This window comes from Podarcis cretensis (genome assembly GCF_951804945.1).
Source record: "Podarcis cretensis genome assembly, chromosome: 11".
Lineage (NCBI taxonomy): Eukaryota > Metazoa > Chordata > Lepidosauria > Squamata > Lacertidae > Podarcis > Podarcis cretensis.
Genome location: NC_137180.1, coordinates 56,261,161 through 56,285,384, shown reverse-complemented (window position 1 = coordinate 56,285,384; position 24,224 = coordinate 56,261,161). Strand labels below are relative to the sequence as shown.

Here is a 24,224-nt window from a genome sequence, read left to right as displayed (position 1 = left end):
TGTAGGGAACCAGAGGTTGGGGGGGGCACGCGAGGGAAATGCCACCCCTCCCTCTGCTCCCCTGTGGGGAGTGTATGTGGGCCTCTGGGAAATCCTGTAAATGCAGAAAAGGGGGGGGGCGTCTATTGTATATCACAGGATATGCAAGGTAAACTCCACCTTGGGCTGCTCCACACATCCCTTGAAACGCACACTCACACAAGTTCCCTCCGACCTGCGTTTAATGAGTAACCTGGGAGCGCTTCACGACAGGGTTTGCTCTGCAGGCAGGCAAGAAAAAAGATTTTACGTTCCCAAGTTTGGCTGAGCCATTTTGCGCTCGTGTCGTGGCTTTGGGCTCCGAATCGCCTTCCGCACCCTGAGGAGTTTCCCTCACCTACCCAAGTGAAAGCCATGCATGTTACAATAATAATAATAATAATAATAATAATAATAATAATAATAATAATAATAATAATTTTTATTTATACCCCGCCCTCCCCAGCCAAGACCGGGCTCAGGGCGGCTAACACCAGGTATAAAAACAATTGTTTAAAATACAACATAAAAACAAGAGTAAAATACCACATGAAAATGCAGCCTCGTTTCAGTAGAAACTCAAATCAAAAACTTGTTGGGGATGAAAACATCAAATCTTCATCAAGGCCAACTATCCAGACTGGTCCTGCGTGGGCCAGAAAAAAGCCACAGAAGTCCCAAAATAGGGGTTGCATCACAGAAGAAGAAAGGAAAAAAGAAAGAGGGGGAGGGGATCAAGTTGATTCCAAGCCAAAGGCCAGAGTTAGGGTTAGACAACGTGTTTTGTCTAGAGATAATGTGTGCGGAAGTGGACGGGTAGAATGGATGGCAAGAGTGAAGTGGAATTGTAGCAACAAGTCTCTTTTTGTTGGTTGGGGTTTTGCATTATTCTTCCTTGTAAAGCTAAAAAGGTAAAGGACCCCTGGACGGTTACCGTATTTTTCGTCCCATAGGACGCACCTAGTTTTATTGGGGGAAAATAAAGGAAAAAAATTTTCCCTTTATTTCCCCCCCAAAACCAGGTCGGGGAAACCGAACAAGGTCGAGGAACAGCGGGATGGCGGCGCTGCGCCTCCCCGCTGTCCCCCGAGCTTGTGGGGCTGGCCGATGTCTGCCCAGCGTGAGGGGCGCTCTGCTTCAGGGTGCCCCTCGCACCGGGTCGCAGGCTGCTATCCGCAGCCTAGACATCCCTGCCGGACCTCCCGCAGGGCTGCCTAGGCTGCGGATGTCTTCCTGAAGCCTGGAGAGCAAGAGGGGTTGGTGCGCACCGACCCCTCTCGCTCTCCAAGCTTCAGTGAAAGCCTGCATTCGCCCCATAGGACGCACCCAGATTTCCCCTTCATTTTTGGAGGGGAAAAGGTGCGTCCTATAGGGCGAAAAATACGGTAAGTCCAGTCAAAGGCGCTCCTCTCACTTTCAAGCCGAGGGAGCCGGCGTTCGTCCACAGACAGCTTTCCGAGTTCATCTGGCCAGCATGACTAAACTGCTTCTGGCACAACAGGATGCCGTGACAGAAACCAGAGTGCACGGAAACGTTGTTTACCTTCCTGCCACAGCAGTACCTATTTATCTACTTGCACTGGTGTGCTTTCGAACTGCTAGGTTGGCAGGAGCTGGGAAAGAGCAATGGGAATTCACCCCGTGGCGGGGATTTGAACTGCCGACCTGATCGGCAAGCCCAAGAGGCTCAGTGGTTTAGACCACAGCGCCGCCTGTGTCTTCCTTGTAACACTCTCTGGCAGTGCTATTTTTCTAGAAAAAGAGGTGCCAGAACTCACCACGAATGCCCTCGCTCTTTCTCCTGGAATGGCAATGGCACCCGCCTGAGAGGTGCTGGAACTGAGTTCTGGGGAGTTCCCCTTGGGTGGTGGTGGGGGAGCCCTGCTCTCTGACTTTCTTTATATTGCTGTTGTGGATATCAGAAATGTGAAGGCTCTTATTCTAAAACGAAGAATAAAACCGCTAGCGTTTTTATGAAGCTAAGCAGGGTCCAATATGGTTTCACGCTGGAGGGGCACTGCGTGTTGAAATTCCTGCATTGCAAGGGGTTGAGCTGGATGACCCTGGGGGTCCCATCCAACTCTACAATTTTACGACTGGTAAAAGCTGCCATGGAGTTGCTTCCCGACGTCATAAGGGCACCTGCTATATTCAGGTTCCGATAATTATGTCTACTTATTTTAACTAAATTACCGTTTTTGATTACTGTTGTTAATTTCTCTTAGTGATAGTTTTCTTGTTTTATCTTTTTTGTAAATGGCTTTCAGGGTGCGTTTAAAAAAACAACAACAATCAAGCAGTCTATAAATTGGGTTAAATAAATAAAATAAAAAACACCTTGGTCGCATCGTGTTAGCCTAGGAGCAACACTCCTGGGGCTGAGTACGCCCTGCTTCCGAGTAAATATGTACAGGATAGGACAATTTAGATAAATGTGTGTACTATCACGTAATTCCGATTGGTGTTATGTTGTTTTGTTGCTATGGCCTTCAGCTCCAGCCGCTGATTTAACTTCTTCATTCGAGATGAATATTGAGGACGTTTCCATCTTAGGAAATAAGGTGTTTCTATGAGAACTCCTTTCCTTTAATCACCACAGACAGGAGACCATGTTCGGGAATAGGAGAGAGAGCTTGGAGTCATTTGCCTAGCGCAATATTGTTCTTTTGAAAAGCGTGTTAGAATCGTTTTTTCCTCTAGGAAGCCTCAGGCATTTCCTTCGCTTCCTCTCTTCAGGGTTTGTTTGGGTGGGGATTTCAGGAAGGCTTGTTCACTCGCGCAGGGCCGGCCAAGCAATGAAAGCCATCTAAGCTGCCGCTTGGGGGCGCCAGTGTGTTCGGAGGTGGCAGCAAAGCAGTGTGTGATTTGAGAGGGTTAGATTACTGCAATGCACTATGTGTGGGGCTGCCGTTGAAGACAGTTCGGAAACAGCCGCTGAGGCAAGGACGTCAGACGGTGTAACACCAATTCTGCCCCGATTGCACTGGCTGCCTGTTAAGTTTCTGGGCCCAATTCATAGTGTAGGTTTTGGCCTGTACAGTCATCCCTCATGTTACAGACACTTTGGGCTGCGCGATTTCGGGTTGCGCACTGCGCCGAACCTGGAAGTACCAGAACGGGTTACTTTCAGGTTTCGGCCCATGCGCAGAAGGGCTAAATCGCACTTCGCGCATGCGCCGAATCGCGACGTGTGCATGCGTAGACGCAGCGCTGCGGGTTGCGGACGTGCTTCCCGCACGGATCACATTCGCAACCTGAGCGTCCGCTGTAAAGCCATATTCAGCTCAGGATCCCAGTACCTCAAGGGTCACCTCTCCCCACATGAACCAACACAAAACCTCTTCTTCTGTGGCCCTTCTCCATGTCCAAGGGAGGTGCAGAGAATGGAGACATGAGAACGGGCCTTTTCGGTGGTGACTCCCTGTTGATGCAATGCTCTCCCCATCATTTTTGTAGGTGCCGGGCAAAAACGTTCTTATTCACCTCAGGACTTTGGATCTTATTTTAATGCATATCTCTTAGTGGAATGGGGTCGAGTTGGACCTATTTTTTATTTAGATACTGCTTGTGCAATTTAGGTGGTATTCTCTTCCTTTTTATCCTTCTTTTTATGGTTAATAATAATAATATAATTTATTACTTGTACTCTGCCCATCTGACTGGGTTGCCCCAGCCACTCTGGGCAGCTTCCAACACAATACAAAAACACACACAATACCTCAGACAAAAGGAAGACAGAAGGTTGATTGCAAATGCTGTGTGTTTTTGTGTGTGTGTGTATGTGTGTTCTTATCCATTATTTCTTCCCCCCTGCCTTTTGCCTCAACGATGTCTTCTCTTCTATTTCTGGTTTCTGCATCTGGGTGCATACGTGGTGGGTTTTTTTTATCTCTTCAGCCTCCCACCCCACCCCAACCCCTCTACTTCTCCCAGCAAGAGCAAGATTAAAGTTATTTGTTCCGGCGTTGTGCAAATGAAAATGAAAAGCAAAGCACGAAGAACGAACTCCTCTCTGGGAAGCACCACTTCAAGTGGTTAAGGGAAACGTGCATCTGGAACAAATATAACCCTCGCCGAACTTCCTCAATAACTCAGCCCCATGAAACTCGCTGCTGCCAGACAAAGAGAATGTGGTTCGCTGTTGAGTCTTTGACTCCATTTCCCCCGCCAAGCCCACGGAATTTATATTAACCTCCAGCCTTCATTTGCTAGTGGGAGATCTCCCTTTGCTTTATCAGTTGGTGGTGATGCACGGACCCATCACAGCCCAGCTTCAGCTGGGGAACAATGCGAAGATCAAGGTTTGTCCCCAACCTTTCAGACAACTAATATAGTCCACGCACCGGCGAGAAAAAACCAGTAACGTCACTCTTCTGGGGCATGGGAGAAGCGTTGATGTCGCCACCGAAGCAAACCGACACATTTGTTTTAAATGTTCATTTTTTATTCAAGTGTTTTCCTATATGCCCACAAAGCAGAGTTCTTCATTCAAGCCAGGGCAGTTAAGCTGTCAAGTCGGGGAAACATGTAGTCTAGAGAGAAGAGAATAAGTTCATGAGAACCCAGACGTGCTTTGGAGGGGAGACAATGAGAAAATGGAAAATCCCAAAACACCAGAGTTTGCAAATATAGAAGGCCTCTTAGTAGAGTGGGAGTCTGCTGCTATAATTATAATTTATTGTTTTATGTGGTTATAGGATGTCTTTCAAGGCGGCTCCTCGCAACATCTTAGAAGCAGTAAATAACATTCTTCCCTATATTGTTGGATTTCCATCAGTCCCAGCAAGACATTGTGAGGAGGGCACCAGGTTAGGGAATGTTGATCTATAACGTTACAGATCATAAAATAAATTTTGAAAGCTATCTGAAATGCAAGTCTGTCTAAAATTCAACACAGGTGTAGATCGTCTTTGATTTTTTTATTTATTGGATTTATACAGTGGTCTTCATCAAAAGAGCTCAGGGTGGTTCAAACAACAACAACTATTATTATTATTATTATTATTATTATTATTAATTTATTTCTACCCCACCCATCTGGGCGGCTTTCAACAGAAAATTAAAAACAGAATAAAACTTCAAACATTAAAAACTTTCTAAACACGGCTGCCTTCAGATGTCTTCTAAAAGTAGGATAGTTGTTTATTTCCTTGATATCTGATGGGAGGGTGTTCCATAGGGTGGGCGCCACTGCCGAGAAGGCCCTCTGCCTGGTTCCCTGTAACCTCACTTCTCGCACTGGACCTCAGTGTCCGATCTGAACAATGGGGGTGAATATGCTCATTCAGGTATACAGTGGTACCTTGGGTTAAGTACTTAATTCATTGCGGAGGTCCGTTCTTAACCTGAAACTGTTCTTAACCTGAAGCACCACTTTAGCTAATGGGGACTCCTGCCACTGGAGCACGATTTCTGTTCTCATCCGGAAGCAAAGTTCTTAACCCGAGGTACTATTTCTAGGTTAGCGGAGTCTGTAACTTGAAGCGTCTGTAACCCAAGGTACCCCTGTACTGGGCCGAGGCCGTTTAGGGTTTTAAAGGTCAGCACCAACACTTTGAATAAAAATGATTCCAGCTGACAAAATAATGCAGGTGCAAAAAAAACCCCCCAAAATAAACCCCAGACAGCCAAAGATATCAGCACTTGGCCGGCATTGTAAAGAGCAACGCAGTGTGAAATCCAGAATTCACCCTGCCTTGGGCTCACAATAAACTGGCATTTAATGCACTTCTGAGCCCTGCAGTTTTCGCATGTGCACGTATATAGTTGCGCATGTGCAGTCGGCACTGTGGTAGCCCTGTGTGACCCGCACACAGTTCAGTGTCGATTGTCTGCTGAAAACCAAGTGCAACTGGTTCCCATCACCTGGCCTTAGATGTCTCCAGGACACTTGGGGTTTTTCCTTGGTAGAGGAGAACGTGTTCGTGACCGTGAGCTGAAAACGCTTGACATTGACAGCACAGGCTTTGCAGCAAGGAACTACCCCCTGTCTGCAATAGATCCGCCAACCGAGGGTTTAGAATGCTTGCGTTCCTCTCCCTCTCAACCACCTCTGGTCTGGTTAGCATCTTGAGCGTCTACGCTCCCACTGTGTGTTCTGACATGCAAACCAAGAAGCAGTTTTTTAAGGAATTAGACCAGGCTGTCAGAAGGTTCCTAAACTTCAAAAACACATATTCGTTCTGGGAGATTTTGATGCCAGAGTTGAGAACGATCATCGCACATGGGACAACCGCATTTGGTCCTGGCAGCATGAACGAGAACAGACAAAGGCAACTTGAGCTGTGCTCTTATCACAGCGCAGCAGCTCAACCGGATGCCTTCGTCTGCCCCGGCTACAACAAAACATGTCTCTCCAGTATCGGTCTCTGCAGCCACAGCAGCTGCTGCAACCTTCCAACAGTTTGACTTCTCCCGCAAAGGCGCATGTCTCCCAAGGCAGACGGGTGTCAACCAACCCAACTTGCTTGCGCACAATCTTGTTTCCTCCAGAACTCCCCAAGTTTCACAAAGCATTGCCCAAACTCCCTTTGTGTTTATCTTTGTAGTCCCGAGGACTGGAAACTTGCTTTTTAAGAAACTATTTAGAGTCTACACATGCTGAATTCTGTACCCATTGCTAGTTTCTTTATGCAGCTTGACCTGTATGAGTCTGACCTTTTTCAAATCTGCAAGACTCTGCTCACTTTGCTTGGGAATAAATCTCACTGGGCTTCTTTTGCAGTAGAGGGTTTGTTCTCTTTGAGAGCCTTCCTGTGCACTTCTAAAGTTTCTGGTGCGGACTCAGTAAAGATTATCTGCCACAGGGACATGCTTTTACGCTTTTTGTAATGCTCTTCCCTAAATTTTTGCCTTTTGTTGACTTACCCATCATTTGACTTAAGGGCTCCACGTTATTTTGATTTACCCAATATTTCGCCAACCGTGATTTCTTTGCTGTTTTGTGGACAGTGCGCAGGTACCCTGATGCTGGAGTCTGTTTTTAAATGTGACCCCTGGTACAGGAAATGCATACAAATAAGCAATAAACCCAAACAAAACTAAAATAACATCAGTTAAAACAATTGCAGTCACATCCACTCACAAGGTATTGTTCCATTCCCAGCCGTAACATGGGAAAAGAACTCTGGATTTCCTAGATCAGATTGTAACTGATTTTTTTGCATTGACTGGCTGATTCTTCTAACAAAAGGGATTTTCTTTTGTGAGTTATTTTTATGCTCCTTCCTAAAGTAGGTTATGCAACCTTTGCCGTTTTGAGTACACCAAAGCAAGCACTGGTGACCTAGAGAAGCTGAAGGCTTGAATCCAGGCCCCTGTATTTGGTATGAAAAATACTGTGGTTTCATTCACCTTCTAGCCAGTAACTAAAGGCCACATGCCTTGAGAACCTTTGTTCCCAGGGCACTGGCTGAAGGTTCTAAAAACTGATGTGACTGCAATTGGGTAGCCATGTATCTCTGGGAACACAAATAATTTTATGTGACTGATGAATTCCCAGAGAAATGGAAACAGACTGGCTTTTTGTTTAAAACAAAAACAGAGAGGTTTCTAGTCCTCATAAGGAAGGTGATAAACCGAAAACATACATCAAGTTATTGAGGGCTATGCTTGTTTTCACAGACCGCAAAGCAAAAGGCATACCGTTGTGTAAAAGCAGCAAAGAGGCTTGTAGCAAAATCAATGTTAACAAATGCATTACGACGTAAGCTGTCATGGACTCCTGCAGACTTCATCAGATTCCTGAAATGAAATCTTCTTGTTGTTGTTTAGTCGTGTCCGCCTCTTCGTGACCCCATGGACCAGAGCACGCCAGACCCTCCTGTCTTCCACTGCCTCCTGCAGTTTGGTCAAACTCATACTGGTAGCTTCGAGAACACTTTCCAACCATCTCGTCCTCTGTTGTCCCCTTCTCCCTGGGCCCTCCATCTTTCCCAACATCAGGGTCTTTTCCAGGGAGTCTTCTCTTCTCATGAGGTGGCCAAAGTATTGGAGCCTCAGCTTCACAATCTGTCCTTCCAGTGAGCACTCAGGGCTGATTTCCTTCAGAATGGATAGGTTTGATCTTCTTGCAGTCCATGGGACTCTCAAGAGTCTCCTCCAGCACCATAATTCAAAAGCATCAGTTCTTCGGCGATCAGCCTTTATGGTCCAGCTCTCACTTCCATCCATCACTACTGGGAAAACCATGGCTTTAACTGTACAGACCTTTGTCGGCAAGCTGGTGTCTCTGCTTTTTAAGATGCGGTCTAGGTTTGCCATCGCTTTTCTCCCAAGAAGCAGGCGTCTTTTAATTTCGTGGCTGCTGTCACCATCTGCAGTGATCATGGAACCCAAGAAAGTAAAATCTCTCACTGCCTCCATTTCTTCCCCTTCTGTTTGCCAGGAGGTGATGGGACCAGTGGCCATGATCTTCGTTTTTTTTATGTTGAGCTTCAGACCATATTTTGAAATCTTAGTTGATGGCTATACAGTGGAACCTCGGTTTTTGAACGTAATCCATTCCAGAAGACCGTTCGACAACCAAGGATCAATGGACAGTCGGCAAAATCCATTGAAAAAAATGGAGAAACGTGCCTCAGAAGCTGTTTGACTTCCAAGGCGCGTTCAAAAACAGAAGCAATTACTTCTGGGTTTTCGGCATTCGGGTTCCGAATCGTTTGGCTTCCAAGACGCTCCAAAACCGAGGTTCCACTGTATAAGGGAGTAAATTGCAATGTGGGTCTTAAATACGAAATTAATGGACTATGCAGAATTGGACAAAATGACAGGAAGGATTCGAAACCTGCGGGACCAGAGATTTACAGAAGATTGGAAGAAGTATATGAATTATTTGAAGAGCAACTGTAATCAACAAATTACTCTAGTTTTGTAAGGAGAAATATACGAAGTGTTACAAAGTAGAAAAAGATAGAGATATTGATTATGAGATTGAAATGTAATAGAGAAAATAAGAAATGCATACTAAGAGATTAGATCGGAAAATTTTCAGACAGGACTGATGGAAGTCAAAAAAACTGAATAAGATGTAAAAGTATGCTTAATCACTGTTGAAAATGATATGTTAAAAAACTAGTAAAAATTATATATATAATGTGGGACTTGAATAAAAATCACAGCTGGTGATCATTAGAGCTTAAATGTCGTTGAGATTCCTGCATTGCATTGGGTTGTACTAGATGACTCTCTCTTTTTTTTTATAAATATTTATTAGAGTTTTTAAATACAAGTGCAAAAATCAACAATATAACATATATCATGACATATTTTCAAAACCTCTTGGACTCCCTCACATCTCCCGCTCCCACTTACATCGTCTTAAATTTTAACCAGCAAATTATCATCTTGTTTATATTCCTAGGTCCCATTCTTTTAAACATAATCTATTCGTTCTCCAAATGGTTTATATTTACCTTGATTAGCTTATCGCCCTGATTCCATCTAATTTAGTGGTGGTCAATTATTTATGATCTAGCATCCTTCTTAACATTCAACCAAATTACAATACTTTTTAAAATAAATCTTAAATTTCTTCCAGTCTTCTTCAACTTTCTCTTCTCCCAGGTCTCGGATTCTGCCAGTCATCTCGGCTAGTTCCATATAGTCTATCAGCTGCATCTGCCAATCTTCCAGTGTGGGTAAATCTTGGGTTTTCCAATGCTTAGCGATAAGTATCCTTGCTGCTGTTGTTGCATACATAAAAAATGTTTGATCCTTCCTTAACACCTTTTGGCCGACAATACCCAAAAGGAAGGCCTCTGGTTTCTTAGTGAAGGTATACTTAAATACCTTTTTCAGCTCATTATATATCATTTCCCAGAAAGCCTTCACTCTAGGGCAAGTCCACCAGAGGTGAAAGAATGTTCCTTCAGCTTCTTTACACTTCCAACATTTATTATCAGACACATGGTATATTTTGGCAAGCTTGACTGGGGTCATGTACCATCTATATATCATTTTCATTATATTTTCCTTCAAAGCATTACATGCAGTGAAGTTCAACCCAGTGGGGACTAGATGACTCTCGGGGTCCCAACTCTTATGATTCTATCGCAGCTGCATTCTCATGCAAGAATGGTAGCAAAAAATAGCTTTGTTCCCGGCTCCTGCAGCCCACTTCACTGTGTTTCTCTCAGCCTAGTATCCAGGGAAACCTGGGTGCTGAGGTGCCCTTTAGATATTTTCTCCCACGCAACCAGCACCCGCCCGTGTGTGGGTAAGGCAAGTCATTTAAATGCTTCTGCTCACGTACAAAGCAGCTCCCTCGTACCTGAGATAATGTTTGAAAGGGCAGCTGAGTTCAGGGTGCCGGTGAGTCTGACAGTGGGAAGGTGGCAGCTCCTTACTTCCTGCAAGCAACACCAGGTTCCTGAAAGTTTTTCATTTGTTCTAGCCACTGGCGTATTTTTTCTCTCTCTCCTGCAAAGCAAAGTCCTGGAGTATTCTAAATCCATAAGATATTTCAGCATCCCAGCGTGTTAAATGCTTTTACGCAGAGCTGTTCAGAATGGTTGAAATAGCCTGTTATTATGATGGAGCAATGGCAGGAAAGGTTTGCATATTGCAAGGACCCTCTCAGGAGTCTGTTGTGTCCGACTCTGCTGTTAGGGGCACAGGAGGCTGCCATATAGCAGGTTGAACCATTGGTCTACTGATAGGGGTCAGGAACCTAAGTCCCATGGCCCACAAGCAGCCCACGGGGGGTCATTTAACTGTCCCCCGAACCGCCCCCGAACCGAGCCACCCACTTGGTGAGTCCCTGCGCACTGTGCTAAAGCGGCATGGCATGGGGACTCACTTCCGTGGCGCCGGAAACCATGTCTGCACATGCGCAGACACCGGAAATTGCACCTGTGCAGATGCAGACGCCAGAAATCGTGCATGCACATGCGATCTGGCCCACGAAGGATCTCTGCTGGAGTGAACCAGCCCAGGTGAGGTAAACCTTGCCCACCCCGGTCTACTGAGCTCAGTACAGTCATACTTCGGGATAAATATGCTTCAGGATAAGTATTTTCTGGTTGCGCTCCACGGCAACCCGGAAATAACAGAGCGCGTTACTTCCGGGTTTTGCTGCTTGCGCATGCGCAGACAGTCAAAATGACGTCACGATCAAAATAACGTCACGATCAAAATGATGTCACGTGCATGCGTGGAAGTGGCGACACGCACAGACGCACAGTCATGTCTTACGTTCTGTTCAGTATGCGAACGGGGCTCCGGAACGGATCCCGTTTGCATCCCGAGGAACCACTGTACAGTCGTACCTTGCCCAGAAGTTTGTGTTCTGTTTTCGAATGATTTTCGGAAGCCGAACATCCGGTGCAGCTTCCTATTGGCTGCAGGAGCTTCCTGCAGCCAATCAGAAGCCGCGCTTTGGTTTCCAAATGTTTTGGAAGTCGAACGGACTTCCGGAACGGATTCCGTTCGACTTCCAAGGTATGATTGTATTCTCTAGGCCAGTGGCTCCCTGCTCTAAGAGGCAGGGAGCTTTGGAGGTGTAAATCACAGACTGTGAAATGCTGGCAGCAAGTTCAGCCTTTTCTGTGGTGGCTCCCCATTTGTGCAACACTCTCCCCAGGGAGACTCACCTGGCACCTTCATTACATAACCTTTAGGTGCCAGGCGAAAACGTTTCTCTTCAACCAGGCATCTGGCTGATGAACCAGGCATTTGGCTGATATTGCTTTACCTTGCTTTTGTTTCATTGTGTGTTTTGTGTTGTCGTTTTGTATTTCTGTGCTGTGAACCGCCTCATGATCTTTGAATGCAGGGCGGTATACAAATAAATAACCAGTTTTAATGCACTAATCAGACTAGTTTTAATTGGGTTTTGAACAAACACGCAGTCATTTGTTACTGCTCCAAATTTAATTTTGTTATTTTCTTCCTTAGTGGGTTGCTCAGATCTCTATTCTGAAGAATAACGTTTCAGAAGGTAGGTTAGGAGGCAGTGGGGATGAGTTTATGGAACCAAGGGGACGGTGGCCCGAAAACATTTGGAAGCGTCTGTTTTGCACTGACTGGCAGCAGTTAGCAGGGTTCCAGACAGTCTGTCAGTCATTCCCAGCCCAACTGAGAGATGTTTGGGGTTGAGTCTGGGACATTGTGCATGGAAAGCAGATGCTCTCCCACAAAAGCCATGGCTTTCCCCCAACAAACAATAGTGCACCACAGAGACCAGAGTGCATTTTATTCAGCTGAGTGCTTAGAGGGCAGAAAAGTAATGCCAGCCTACAACTGTGGCTTTATGCTCTGAAGCTCTGACGATCACTGCCTGTAATCTTTGTACCTCATTGCCATTAATCTTCCACCTGACAACTCCCTCCCTCTGTATACAGTGGCACCTCAGGTTAAGTACTTAATTCGTTCTGGAGGTCCGTTCTTAACCTGAAACTGTTCTTAACCTGAAGCACCACTTTAGCTAATGGGGCCTCCTGCTGCTGCCGCCACTCCGCCGGAGCACAATTTCTGTTCTCATCCTGAAGCAAAGTTCTTAACCTGAAGCACTATTTCTGGGTTAGCGGAGTCTGTAACCTGAAGCATATGTAAGCTGAAGTGTATGTAACCTGAGGTACCACTGTACCTGCCAAATAAGATTTCGCTTCGTGCATCTGACCGGCTGGGCTTGAGCCCATGGAAACTGCGTGCCGTAATAAATTTGTTAGTCTTTGAAGCTCCACGAGACTCTTGGTTGCTTTTGATGCAGGAGATGAACATGCTCCCCCTCTAGAAATTTTTGCAGGAGGAGTGACTGAAACTCTCTGTTTTGCATATAAGGACACTGTTCAGCATAGGCAACCCAAATGATTGAGAGGTTTAGAGACTCCCCTATAAAGAAAGTTTGCAGCGTGATGTTGGGAAAGATGGAGTGCACAAGGAGAAGGGGACGACAGAGGTCGAGATGGTTGGATAGTGTTCTCGAAGCTAGCAGCATAAGTTTGACCAAACTGCGGGAGGCAGTGGAAGACAGGCGTGCCTGGCGTGCTCTGGTCCAGGGGGTCACAAAGAGTTGGACATGACTAAACGACTAAACAACAACAACAGTCCCACCACATGTTATAATAGATGGGTCATTGACCCTGATCCAGCAGGCCCTTCTTTCATTATGAGGGCATATTCTCTTCCTCCCAGATCAGACCCATAAACAGAGTGGGCCAAGAGGACAGGACAGCTCTCTTACCACACAGTTGTTCCCTCAGACTTGATGGCAGCTGGACCCCGCACAGGAGATGGGGGCTTGATGGAGTTCCCGCCTTGTTCTCCTCTCTTTCCTTTCGCCCTTTAGGCTCATAGGATCCTTTCTCTCCTCGCTTCTGTGGTCTGTGATCACCATGGTTTGCTGTGACGTCTGAGTCGGGTAAACTATGGTTGGCAGTAGGCAGGAACTGCCCCCAAACCGGGATGTTTCAAGCCCGTTTCAAATCATGGTTTGGAGTGGAGTGAAATACTCTCAGTTGTGATTCACTGGCTTCGTGTCAGAGGAGGCTCCCAAAGGAATTCTGGTAATGGATCATTATGGGTATCTGAAGAGTTGGTTTTACAAAGCTTCTTTTACAGCCGCTCTGCAAAGCACCGTTTCATAAGTAAGAGGACGTTTAATGCCTATAGTGGTTGCGACAGCTTTGTAGTTCTGAGAAAATAAATAATACTTTGCAATTTTTAGAGAGCAGCGTCTCCTCTTCCAAGAACCACAGAGCTCTTTACACAAACTAATGAGGCCCCAAAACATCTCTAAGACCAGGCCAGACATACCATAACACTCGTTCCCTGAGGCTCAGACAGAGTCATACACACACAGAGAGAAATTCCAGCACAGACTACAGGGCAACGTGCAAACTGAATCCATATTCAAGGGGTTTGGCGATCCAACTAAACCCTCTAAATATTCTGTGACTGGAATAAATGTCTGCCTGTTCAGCAGATTAGCATATATTTCATTTGAATGCTATATATATATATATATATATATATATATATATATATATATATATATATATATATATATATATTTAAGGGGGGCGTGTAGAATGTCACTTCTGGGCAGAAAGATGGGTGGAGAAAGTTGAAACTCAACGGCAGGTTATACAGGAGAGGTGCGAAGGTCTGGAAACCATAAGGAGGGGCTTATACACTTGGAGCTGTAGAGAAGCCTCCCATAAAATTGCAAAGCACACAGGATCTTAAAAAGCAGAGACATCACCCTGCCAACAAAGGTCCGTATAGTCAAAGCTATGGTTTTCCCAGTAGTGATGTATGGAAGTGAGAGCTGGACCATAAAGAAGGCTGATCGTCGAAGAATTGATGCTTTTGAATTATGGTGCTGGAGGAAACTCTTGAGAGTCCCATGGACTGCAAGAAGATCAAACCTATCTATTCTTAAGGAAATCAGTCCTGAGTGCTCACTGGAAGGACAGATCGTGAAGCTGAGGCTCCAGTACTTTGGCCACCTCATGAGAAGAGAAGACTCCCTGGAAAAGACCCTGATGTTGGGAAAGATGGAGGGCACAAGGAGAAGGGGACAACAGAGGACGAGATGGTTGGACAGTGTTCTCGAAGCTACCAGCATGAGTTTGACCAAACTGCGGGAGGCAGTGGAAGGCAGGAGTGTCTGGAGTGCTCTGGTCCATGGGGTCACGAAGAGGCGGACACGACTAAACAACAACAACACACACCAGTGCCGAACCTTTGCAGCGCACAGACGATGCTAATTCACTCCGAATGGAGGAGATTTCACTCTTGCCTGTCTGCCTGCCTGCCTGTCTGCTGTTTGACATGTTGCCTTCTGAGGTGTTTTTTTCTTGAAGCTTGCAGGTGATGGTTTGTGAGTTCATGGGCTCCCAGCCGCAGCCTGCTGGACTGTGGCACAGACCATAGCTCAGTTGCTGGGTCAGGCCAGTCACCCAGTCAATCCAGCATCCTGTTCTCCCAGTGGCCAACCAGTTGTCTGTGGGGGAAAAAAGCAAGCAGGATGCAAGCACAAGAGCCCTCTCTCCTCCTGGGGTTTCCAGCAACTGGCGTTCAGAAGCAGTGCTGCCCTTTTGGCTAGCAGCCCCCGATAGCCGCTTTCTCCATGAATTTGTCTAATGTTTTAAAGCCATCCAAGTTGGCGGCCATTGCCGGCCTCCTGTGGCGGAGAGTTCCGCAGTTTAACTAAGTGGCTTAAACAAGCACTGCAGCCAACACTGGGCAGGAGGGAACATAGTCTTGACATTTTGTAAGGGAGCTTCCTATGATCTTAAGCACCCTATTGGATCAGGGTTCCAAGAAGCCTGTGCCTTGCTGTCTTTTGCAGTAGGACCAATACCTTCTGCCTCTCCCCCCTCTTTTATTTTAAAAAATGACTTCGCTTACAGCAGGAGGGGGGGGGTGTTGTCACCTCAGACGCACAGGCCAAATGCCCAGGCTTCTGTACCTGGTCCTTCATCAGGGCTCTCTGCAGGCTGTGTCCTTCTGCAGCCTTACCCTCTGCCCTGCTCAAGTGCTTTTGAGTACATTTCCGAGCACAATTCAAAGTGTTGGTGCTGACCTTTAAAGCCCTAAACGGCCTTAGCCCTGTATACCTGAAGGAGCTTCTCCACCCCCGTCGTTCTGCCTGGACACTTAGATCCAGCGCTGAGGGCCTTCTGGCAGTTCCCTCTCTGTGAGAAGCCAAGTTACAGGGAACCAGGCAGAGGGCCTTCTCGGTAGTGGCACCCGCCCTGTGGAACGCCCTCCCACCAGATGTCAAAGAGAAAAACAACTACCAGACTAGAAGACATCTGAAGGCAGCCCTGTTTAGGGAAGCTTTCAATGTTTAATAGACTATTGTATTTTAATATTATGTTAAAATATTCCGTTAAAATATTCTGTTAAACCCAGCCAGATGGGCGGGGTATAAATTATTATTATTATTATTATTATTATTATTATTATTATTAACTATATAGAATGTGTCCTTGAACTGTGATAGTCCCTCCTTGCTTGGCTGGACAGAGGGTGACGATGCGTACAAATGCGCAGAAACCTCTGGGTTTGTTTTTTTTTTGCATGGCTGCAATTCAACCCATAGTACAAAGGCCTGCTTCTGCCAGTCTGGGCACACCTGCTGCTGCCTTGTGGCCCCCAGAAAGTTGTAAATGAAAGAAAGCGGCCCTCACTCGCAGGGTTGCTGCTCACCCTGTAGAGTGCATTGCTGATTCCTCTAGCCTCCCCAGCATCTGAAACAGCCCATGAGTAAAGTTAACTGGGTGACTGTGAATCTTACTGGCTGTCTGTGAGGCACTCCCTCGTAGCCTTGCCTGCCTCTTGGGGTTGTGTTGAGGAGGATGAAATGGGCACAGGGGAAAACCCATGACCACGGATAATTGGGTCTGCGATTGCAGGCGTTGGGACAGAGGATCCAATCCACGCACATTGTACTGTGACCAGAAAATCCTTTGTGTTTTTTTACAACACATACACACACACACTTGTCAAGCTAAACATGAAAGTAATAGTACAGAATCAAAACAAAAACAAACAACAACAAAACACACACACACACACACAAAAATACAAATAAGACATGATAGCGTACAAGAACTTACAGAAAACAAATAAGCAATAATATATATGTACCATATTTCAGTTCTTCTAATTGACTTCCTTCATCCTCAACACGGTTCTTTTTTTGTTTTTTGGTAAACTGTCTCCTTTTTAGTTCATTATTACCCCTTTTTCTTTCTGTTTTTAACGCAAGTACCATAAATTATTCTGCGGAAGTTAATCAAAACAAGTCCAAGTATTAATTTGAGGGCACCGCTTTTTAAGATGTTCTCTACGTTTTACCCATTCTTTTTTGAATTTTTGCTTGTTTTGACCCCTAATTGCCTCTGTCGATCTGGCCAATTCAATATTGTGACCAGAAAATCCTATTGGGATGTACATGGCTAGAAGTAAGCCCCAGTATCAGGAACGAGAGTCCGCCCCCGCCCCCCCAAAATTGGCCTAAATTTGCATCTGCGCCTTTTTGCATCTGGAAATCTGTGCCGTGCCCCAAGTCTTTTAACACCCTGGTACTGGATAAACTTGTAGTGCCAGTCTCTGCATTTTGGGATTTCCATGAAGTACGTTGTGGTTTGTTTATGTAGCATTTTTTGGCCCAAAGGCCAAGGCAGTGAGCAGCTTTTTAATGCAGCAAAACACATCATAGAACTTGCAGTGGTTTGTGTTCTTCTTTCCCAACTCAATCCAAAGTGCTGGTTTTGATGTATATAAAACCCTGTACATCTTGTCACCTGGGATACCTAAAACACTGTCTCACCCTGTATAAACCCATATTATATTAATGAGTTGAATACACCGAAAGATTTACAAGTCATGGAGGCGTGAAGAATAGGTGTATGAACACCTAGTTTTTGTTTTGGTTGCTATTTTGTTAAGGTTGATACTGTTTTATATATTATAGACGCTGTATTGATTTCTTAATAATATAATTTGACCTTTGCTTTAATTGTTTTTTTTTTCCCCAGTTGCTCCTTTGTTAACAGTTTCTTTATAGATCGTAATTGTTTCACTGATGGCGTGTTAATTATCCCGTATGACCTATGCTGTATTTGTGATGTTTGTATCATGTTGTTGTTGTTTATCATTTGCAAGCCGCTTTGGGATTCATTTGAATGAAAAGCGGCGGAGAAGTATAATAAATCAAATTCAACTAATCGCTGTGCTGTTCAGGAGTGGGGCTCTGGCAGATGCCGCCTTAACTTTCAACAAGCCTTTAAAAGTCGATATCCTTCCCAATCTACCGTATTTTTCACTCTATAGGGCGCACCGGACCATAGGGCGCACCTAATTTTTAGGGGGGGATAAATGGGGGGAAATTATCCCCCCCCCCAGCCCCAAAGAGCAAAGAAGCCAAGACAGCGAGCAGGATCCATCCAGCTGGCTGTATTGGCTTCCTCTTTAGCCACGCACAACCTCTTCAGCTGGGAGAGGCTGTGCGCGGCTTCGTTTTTAAGTCCAGGACAGGTCCAGGAGCGGCGGCAAGATTGCGCGCAACCTCGCCGCCGCTCCCGGAGCTTGCGGGGCTGGGGGCGGGGGAAGCCCGAGCTTCCCCCGTGCCCAGCCCCCAGAACAGGCAGCTATCCACAAGCCTTCTGAGCGCGGCAGGAACTCCTGCCGCGCTCAGAAGGTTTGCGGATAGCTGCCTGAAGCCCGGGGGAGCGCAGCAGGAGTTGGCGCTGCACTCCCCGGGCTTCAGGCTGCAGGCTGCTATCCGCAAGCCTTCGGAGCGCTCCAAAGGCTTGCGGATAGGTGCCTGAAGCCTGGAGAGCGAGAGAGGTCGCTGTGCACCAACGCCTCTCGCTCTCCAGGCTTCAGCAAAAGCCTGCATTCACTCCATAGGACGCACACACATTTCCCCTTCATTTTTGGAGGGGGGAAAGTGTGTCCTATAAAGCAAAAAACACGGTACATCTGTATTGGAACTGAGGGGTTCCTTCTTAGATGTTTTGATATGTTTTATTGCTTGCATGTTTGCTGCCCATTGGGAAGAAGGATGGGATCACAGAATCATAGTTTGTAGAGTTGGGAGGGCCTACAGGGGTCATTTAGTTCAATTCTCTGCAATGTGGGAATCTTTTGCCCAACATGGTGCTTGAACCCACAACTCTGAAATTATGAGTCTCATGCTCTAGTGCAGGCATAGGCAAACTCGGCCCTCCAGATGTTTTTGGGACTACAACTCCCATGATCCCTAGCTAACAGGACCAGTAGTCAGGGATGATGGGAATTGTAGTCCCAAAACATCTGGAGGGCCGAGTTTGCCTATGCCAGCTCTAGTGACTGAGCTATTTATAAATTGAATAAATGATCAACTAAAGGTCACATGACAGTGAACATTTGACTGATGGAGCATCTAAAATTATTAGTTTGCTAAGGCTGCATTTTCCTCTTTCTTGGTGCTGAGGTCCAGTTCTCCCCATTCGGTGACCTGGGTCATTCAGAGGACTAGCTGAAAGATCCAAAAGGCATGGTCCTCTTTGGTTTTAGCGAAGTACCATGATGGTGCTGTGTAAATAATATTCTTGGGTGAATTCCAAAAGGGTAGCCTTTTTGGAAGCATAGAAGGCGATGATATTAAACCGTTTTGGTGCAACGCCTTTTTTCATGTGCGGATAGTTGCATAACAACGAGGCTGGTTGTGTTGAGTAGTGTGAGATTCCTCCCCAAGTCACAGTAAGTTTATTTTGTTCCAGCAGCTCAAAGGAAGTTGAAATGGATGATTCATTCAAGCCAGCGTTTGAGTCTGTTACAAGGACATCGTAAGAGCCTGGGAGCGCCAGCATCCTGCCTCTTATGAGCTTTAAGTGTCACTGGCTCCTCTTTTTGAATTAATGACTGTCTTATTTCTCCCCTTCTTTTTCTGCCAGGGTTATCAGCCGTTGCCACACGAAGCTGAAATCGCACACACCAAAAAATTGTTTAGGAGGAGGAGGAATGACCGGAGGTAGGGAGAATGCTTTTTGAACGGGCGATGCTTTTTGTGTGTTCATTGTCTACCTAAAGAACGAAAATCCTGCACACATTAAAATCACAGGTGTTTGCTGAGACTTCAATCTGCAGGGAGCAACCCAAAGATGGAAGTCCTGGAGGGTTGTGAGTGGCATGTATTCAACATGTTTTCTTGTGCCCAAGGGAAAGATGAGATATTGGCCTGGTTTTCACACCGTGAAAGTACTGTTTTGGGGGGACAGGGGGCGGGCTAGTGTGGAGGACTCCCTGGTCCTGAATGGGGTAACTGTGGACTCACAGCTGTCCATGGAGGTGCAGGTCAATTCTGTATCCAAGGCAGCTGTCTACCAGCTCCATCTGGTACGCAGGCTGAGACCCTACCTGCCCGCAGACTGTCTTGCCAGAGTGGTGCATGCTCTAGTTATCTCCCGCTTGGACTACTGCAATGCGCTCTACATGGGGCTACCTTTGAAGGTGACCTGGAAACTACAACTAATCCAGAATGCGGCAGCTAGACTGGTGACTGGTGTCTGAGACCACATAACACCAGTCTTGAAAGACCTACATTGGCTCCCAGTACGTTTCCGAGTACAATTCAAAGTGTTGGTGTTGACCTTTAAAGCCCTAAACGGCCTCGGCCCAGTATACCTGAAGGAGCGTCTCCACCCCCATCATTCTGCCCGGACGCTGAGGTCCAGTGACAAGGGCCTTCTGGCGGTTCCCTCATTGCGAGAAGCAAAGTTACAGGGAACCAGGCAGAGGGCCTTCTCGGTAGTGGCGCCCGCCCTTTGGAACGCCCTTCCATTAGATGTCAAAGAGATAAACAACTACCTGACATTCAGAAGGCAGCCCTGTTCAGGGAAGTTTTTAATGTGTGACGTCTTAGTGTATTTTTGGTCTTTGTGGAAGCCGCCCAGAGTGGCTAGGGAAACCCAGCCAGATGGGTGGGTTACAAATTATTATTATTATTATTATTATTGTTGTTGTCGTTGTTGTTGTTGTTGTTGTTGTTGTTGTTGTGATAAGCCAGACCATGGCTTTGGTACAAATGCATGAGCAGCTTGTGATTTGCCTTGAGCAGGACAAACTGTGAGCCTGGGTTCAAATGGCATAGAAGAATTGTAGAGTTGGAAAGGGCGTCAAGGGTCATCCAGTCCAACCCCCCTTTTTGTCCAGCATGAGGCTCGAACCCACAACCCTGAGATTAAGAGTCTCATGTTCCACCAACTGAGCTTTTCCAGGTGTTCATTCCAAGGCACGGTTTAGCAAAGTGTGGCAAAACAAGTGGAGTCGGGTAGAGTATTATTATTATTAATAATAATAATTTCATTTCTATACCGCTTTATATTTTTAAGAAGAAATTCAAAGTGGTTTACAGAATATTAAAACATCAATAAACCAATCTGAAGAAAGTCAAATATAGAGTATACAGTCAAAGCAACATAATTAACAGAAAACTAAAATACTATCTTAAAGGTTTCAAAGTAAAACATTACAAAGGAGGTCAACTACAGAATACATATTTAACATAAAGTTAACAAAGAAAATCTTAAAACATTTCAAAAGAAAACATTGCTAAGTGAAGTCAAATATAAAATGCACATTTAAAACAGCATAATTAGCACGAGAATAAAATATCATAAGCATGACATGGCTGTTTGGCAGGCACAAAAAGATGGGGCAAAAGAATCCAATAATTAGGATTTGTTGTCAGGCATAGTAGCCACACTCTCCTCTTCCCAGAGCTCTGCGTGTTCATGGTTTGGCTTAGCATGACTTGCGAAGCAAGCCATTAAATAGGACAGGGCTGGATAAAGGAGTAAGGTAAAAGGTAAAGGGACCATTAGGTCCAGTCGTGACCGACTCTGGGGTTGCGGCGCTCATCTCACTTTACTGGCCAAGTGAGTACAGCTTCCGGGTCATGTGGCCAGCATGACTAAGCCGCTTCTGGCGAACCAGAGCAGCGCACAGAAACGCCGTTTACCTTCCCGCCAGAGTGGTACCTATTTATCTACTTGCACTTATGACGTGCTTTCGAACTGCTAGGTTGGCAGGAGCAGGGACCGAGCAACGGGAGCTCACCCCGTCGCGGGGATTTGAACCGCCGACCTTCTGATCAGCAAGTCCTAGGCTCTGTGGTTTAACCCACAGCGCCACCCGCGTCCCATTGGATAAAGGAGAGCGAGAGCCAAAGGCTGAAGAGGAAAGCCGAAGGAGGGAAGTTCTGGCTTGAGGGCCAAAGGCGGTGAACAGATTGTCTGGAACAGCATTGGTATAAGCCCCCCGAACAATATCAGGGTTGAAAGACCAGGCAACAGTAAAGAAAATTTGGGAAAGTTCAACTCCTTGTGTCTTTTCTGGGCCAGTAGACCTGCAAGGAGTGTTGGAGACCATGTAGGAAAAGGAGAGGAGCATTTTGTCTTAATTGGGGAACCTTTGACACTCCCGTTGTTGCTGGAATCCCATCATCCTTGACCATTGGCCATGTGGGCTCATGAGAATCTCAGGTGACCCAATTATCAACAGAGGAAATGAACCAAGCAAGTCACCAGCAGCTTACAAAACGCTTCTGTTTAAAAAAACAACAGAAAAGGACACACTTTTGCTACTCCAAGGGTTTCAGTGGAAAGTAGGGCGCCATTTTCTCAGGATGTGAAGTTAATTAAACATCTTTAAAAACCAAACCAAACCAAAATCCCGCTAGCTCCACTTGATCATTTAAGTGTAAAGCCAAGCTAACAGTAGGAAGCCCACCTGACCAAGACTGTAACTGGAAAGTTAGGGACATGTTTGTAATCCTGTTATTTAACAAACGTCGCTCAGGGCTGTTTTGAACTCCGTAAGATCTGCGATGGGGAACCTGTGGCCCTCCAGATGTTGTTTTTCTCCCATTTTTGTTCTGTTTCGTTTCTAAAGTTTGGAGGGCTTGTTTTCTAATTCATTGATTTAAGCTGCAAAGTGTAAACACTTACTTAGGAATAACTCCATGGGGCTTCTGAGGAAACATGCGCAGGATTGCACCACATGGAACTCAAGGTTCAGAAGCTCCAGCTGGTGCAGATTAGACTGCTTATGGGGTGAGATTGCTGGCAACATTTGCCTGTAACATTTGTGCCGGTTGCCTATATGCTACTAGTGGGTCAGGCTTAAGGTTCTTGTGTTGATATGCAAAGCCCTGGACAAACACTTGAATAAAACCAGTTCAGGACATTTCATCTTCCTGCTCTTAGTGAGCAAAAGGACAGGATAGTGGCCCAGTATCACCTCAAATCACACGAGCATCAAACTAAAGTTTATATAGGCTGCTCTGAAACCTTTTGTAGCTGCGAGACATTTGACTGCATTTTTTAATACCTTCAGTACTCCTTTAGCTAGTGATCTATCACAAGGATGAAAACCAGATATCGCCCAGTCTTAATAGTGACTTTAAGAGACACAACACAAAAGGAAAAAAGGAATGGGTGAGAAAGAGGAAAAGAAGCGTATTCAGGTAGTTCATTATAGGTGAACTTGACTTGTTTTTGTTCTTATTATGTATTTTGTGGTTTATTTATCTTGTATTTTTATGCTACGAACCACCCTGAGATCTACAGATGGAGGGTGGTATACTAATACTAATAATAATAATAATAATAATAATAATACCTCCAGTCAGTATATCCAGTATTTCATATTGTCACACAACAAACTATATACCATATTTTTCACTTCATAAGACGCACCTGACCATAAGACGCACCTAGTTTTTAGAGGGGGAAAGCAAGAAAAAATATATTCTGTGCAGAGCATGTAAGCGGCTCTCGCTTTTCTTGCTTCTTCCTTCCCTCCTCCTGCCTTGCTGAGAAGCTAGCAGAGCAAGAGCGATAGCTGCGCAGCGCCTCTTGTTCTGCTGGCTTGCCAGCAAAGCGGGATGAGGGACGAAAGGGAGCCCTTACAAGGGAGCGCTGAGCAGAGCCTGGTAGCAGCTCTTGACGGCTTTTCCGGGAAGTGTGGGAAGGGACAGAGGGCAGCCCGTCAGTCCCTTCTTCCACCTCACAGGAAAGCCCCCAAGAGCCGCGCGGAGCGTGTGTGCTGCTCTTGGGAGCTTTTCCGTGAGGTGGGAGAAGGGACTGATGGGCTGCCCTTCTCCCTCCTCGGGGAAAAGCCCCCAAGAGCCGCACACACGCTCCACGCGGCTCTTTAAAGGGAGCGCTGAGCAGAGCCTCCCGCCTGCATTCGCTCCATAAGACGCACACACATTTCGCCTTACTTTTTAGGAGGGAAAAAGTGCGTCTTATGGAGTGAAAAATATGGTAATGACCAAAGGCAGTTCTGGGAGCCAAGGAGCTAGATGGTGGTTTTCCCCAGTCAGTCCAGTGGAGGGTGCCTCACCATCTCGTTCTTCCCTCAAATGCAGCTAGGAGGAATTGCGGCTGAGGGGGCAGTCCTTGTAGTTAACAGGGTGAGCTGTGAGCAGAGAACCCCCCCCCCAAAAAAAAAAAACCCTCATCTTTGCACAAAACTCACTGTGTGGCCTTACACGAGACACTCTCTCAATCTCGGTTTTTTCACCTGCTGTGTGGGTACGGTTACAAGGTTGTACCTGGAAGAGGGGGTACTGAGAAAAAGTCCATTTCAACTTGCAGCACCCCCTGTACATAGTGTAGTATAGTGAGCACATGAGGTGTTTGTAGTTATGAGATTCTGTCTGGCCTGGTAAGGTGTAGAAAAATCGCTTCGACATCTTTCCC

General features: G+C 45.9%; 1 protein-coding gene and 1 long non-coding RNA gene across 4 annotated transcripts in view; both read left to right on the top strand.

Annotated features, from left to right (window-relative positions):
• LOC307226408 overlaps window positions 1–24,224 on the top strand; it is a 304,430-nt gene that overhangs the window by 198,915 nt on the left and 81,291 nt on the right. The gene's annotated exons all lie outside the window — the stretch shown is intronic.
• Window positions 1–24,224, top strand: part of CTIF (cap binding complex dependent translation initiation factor) — a 192,390-nt gene that overhangs the window by 94,131 nt on the left and 74,035 nt on the right. For all 3 annotated transcript variants that reach the window (XM_079994876.1, XM_079994875.1, XM_079994874.1), the window contains one exon: window positions 19,413–19,489. In XM_079994876.1, the coding sequence (XP_079851002.1) occupies window positions 19,413–19,489 (77 nt within the window). The remainder of the gene's footprint in view (window positions 1–19,412; window positions 19,490–24,224) is intronic.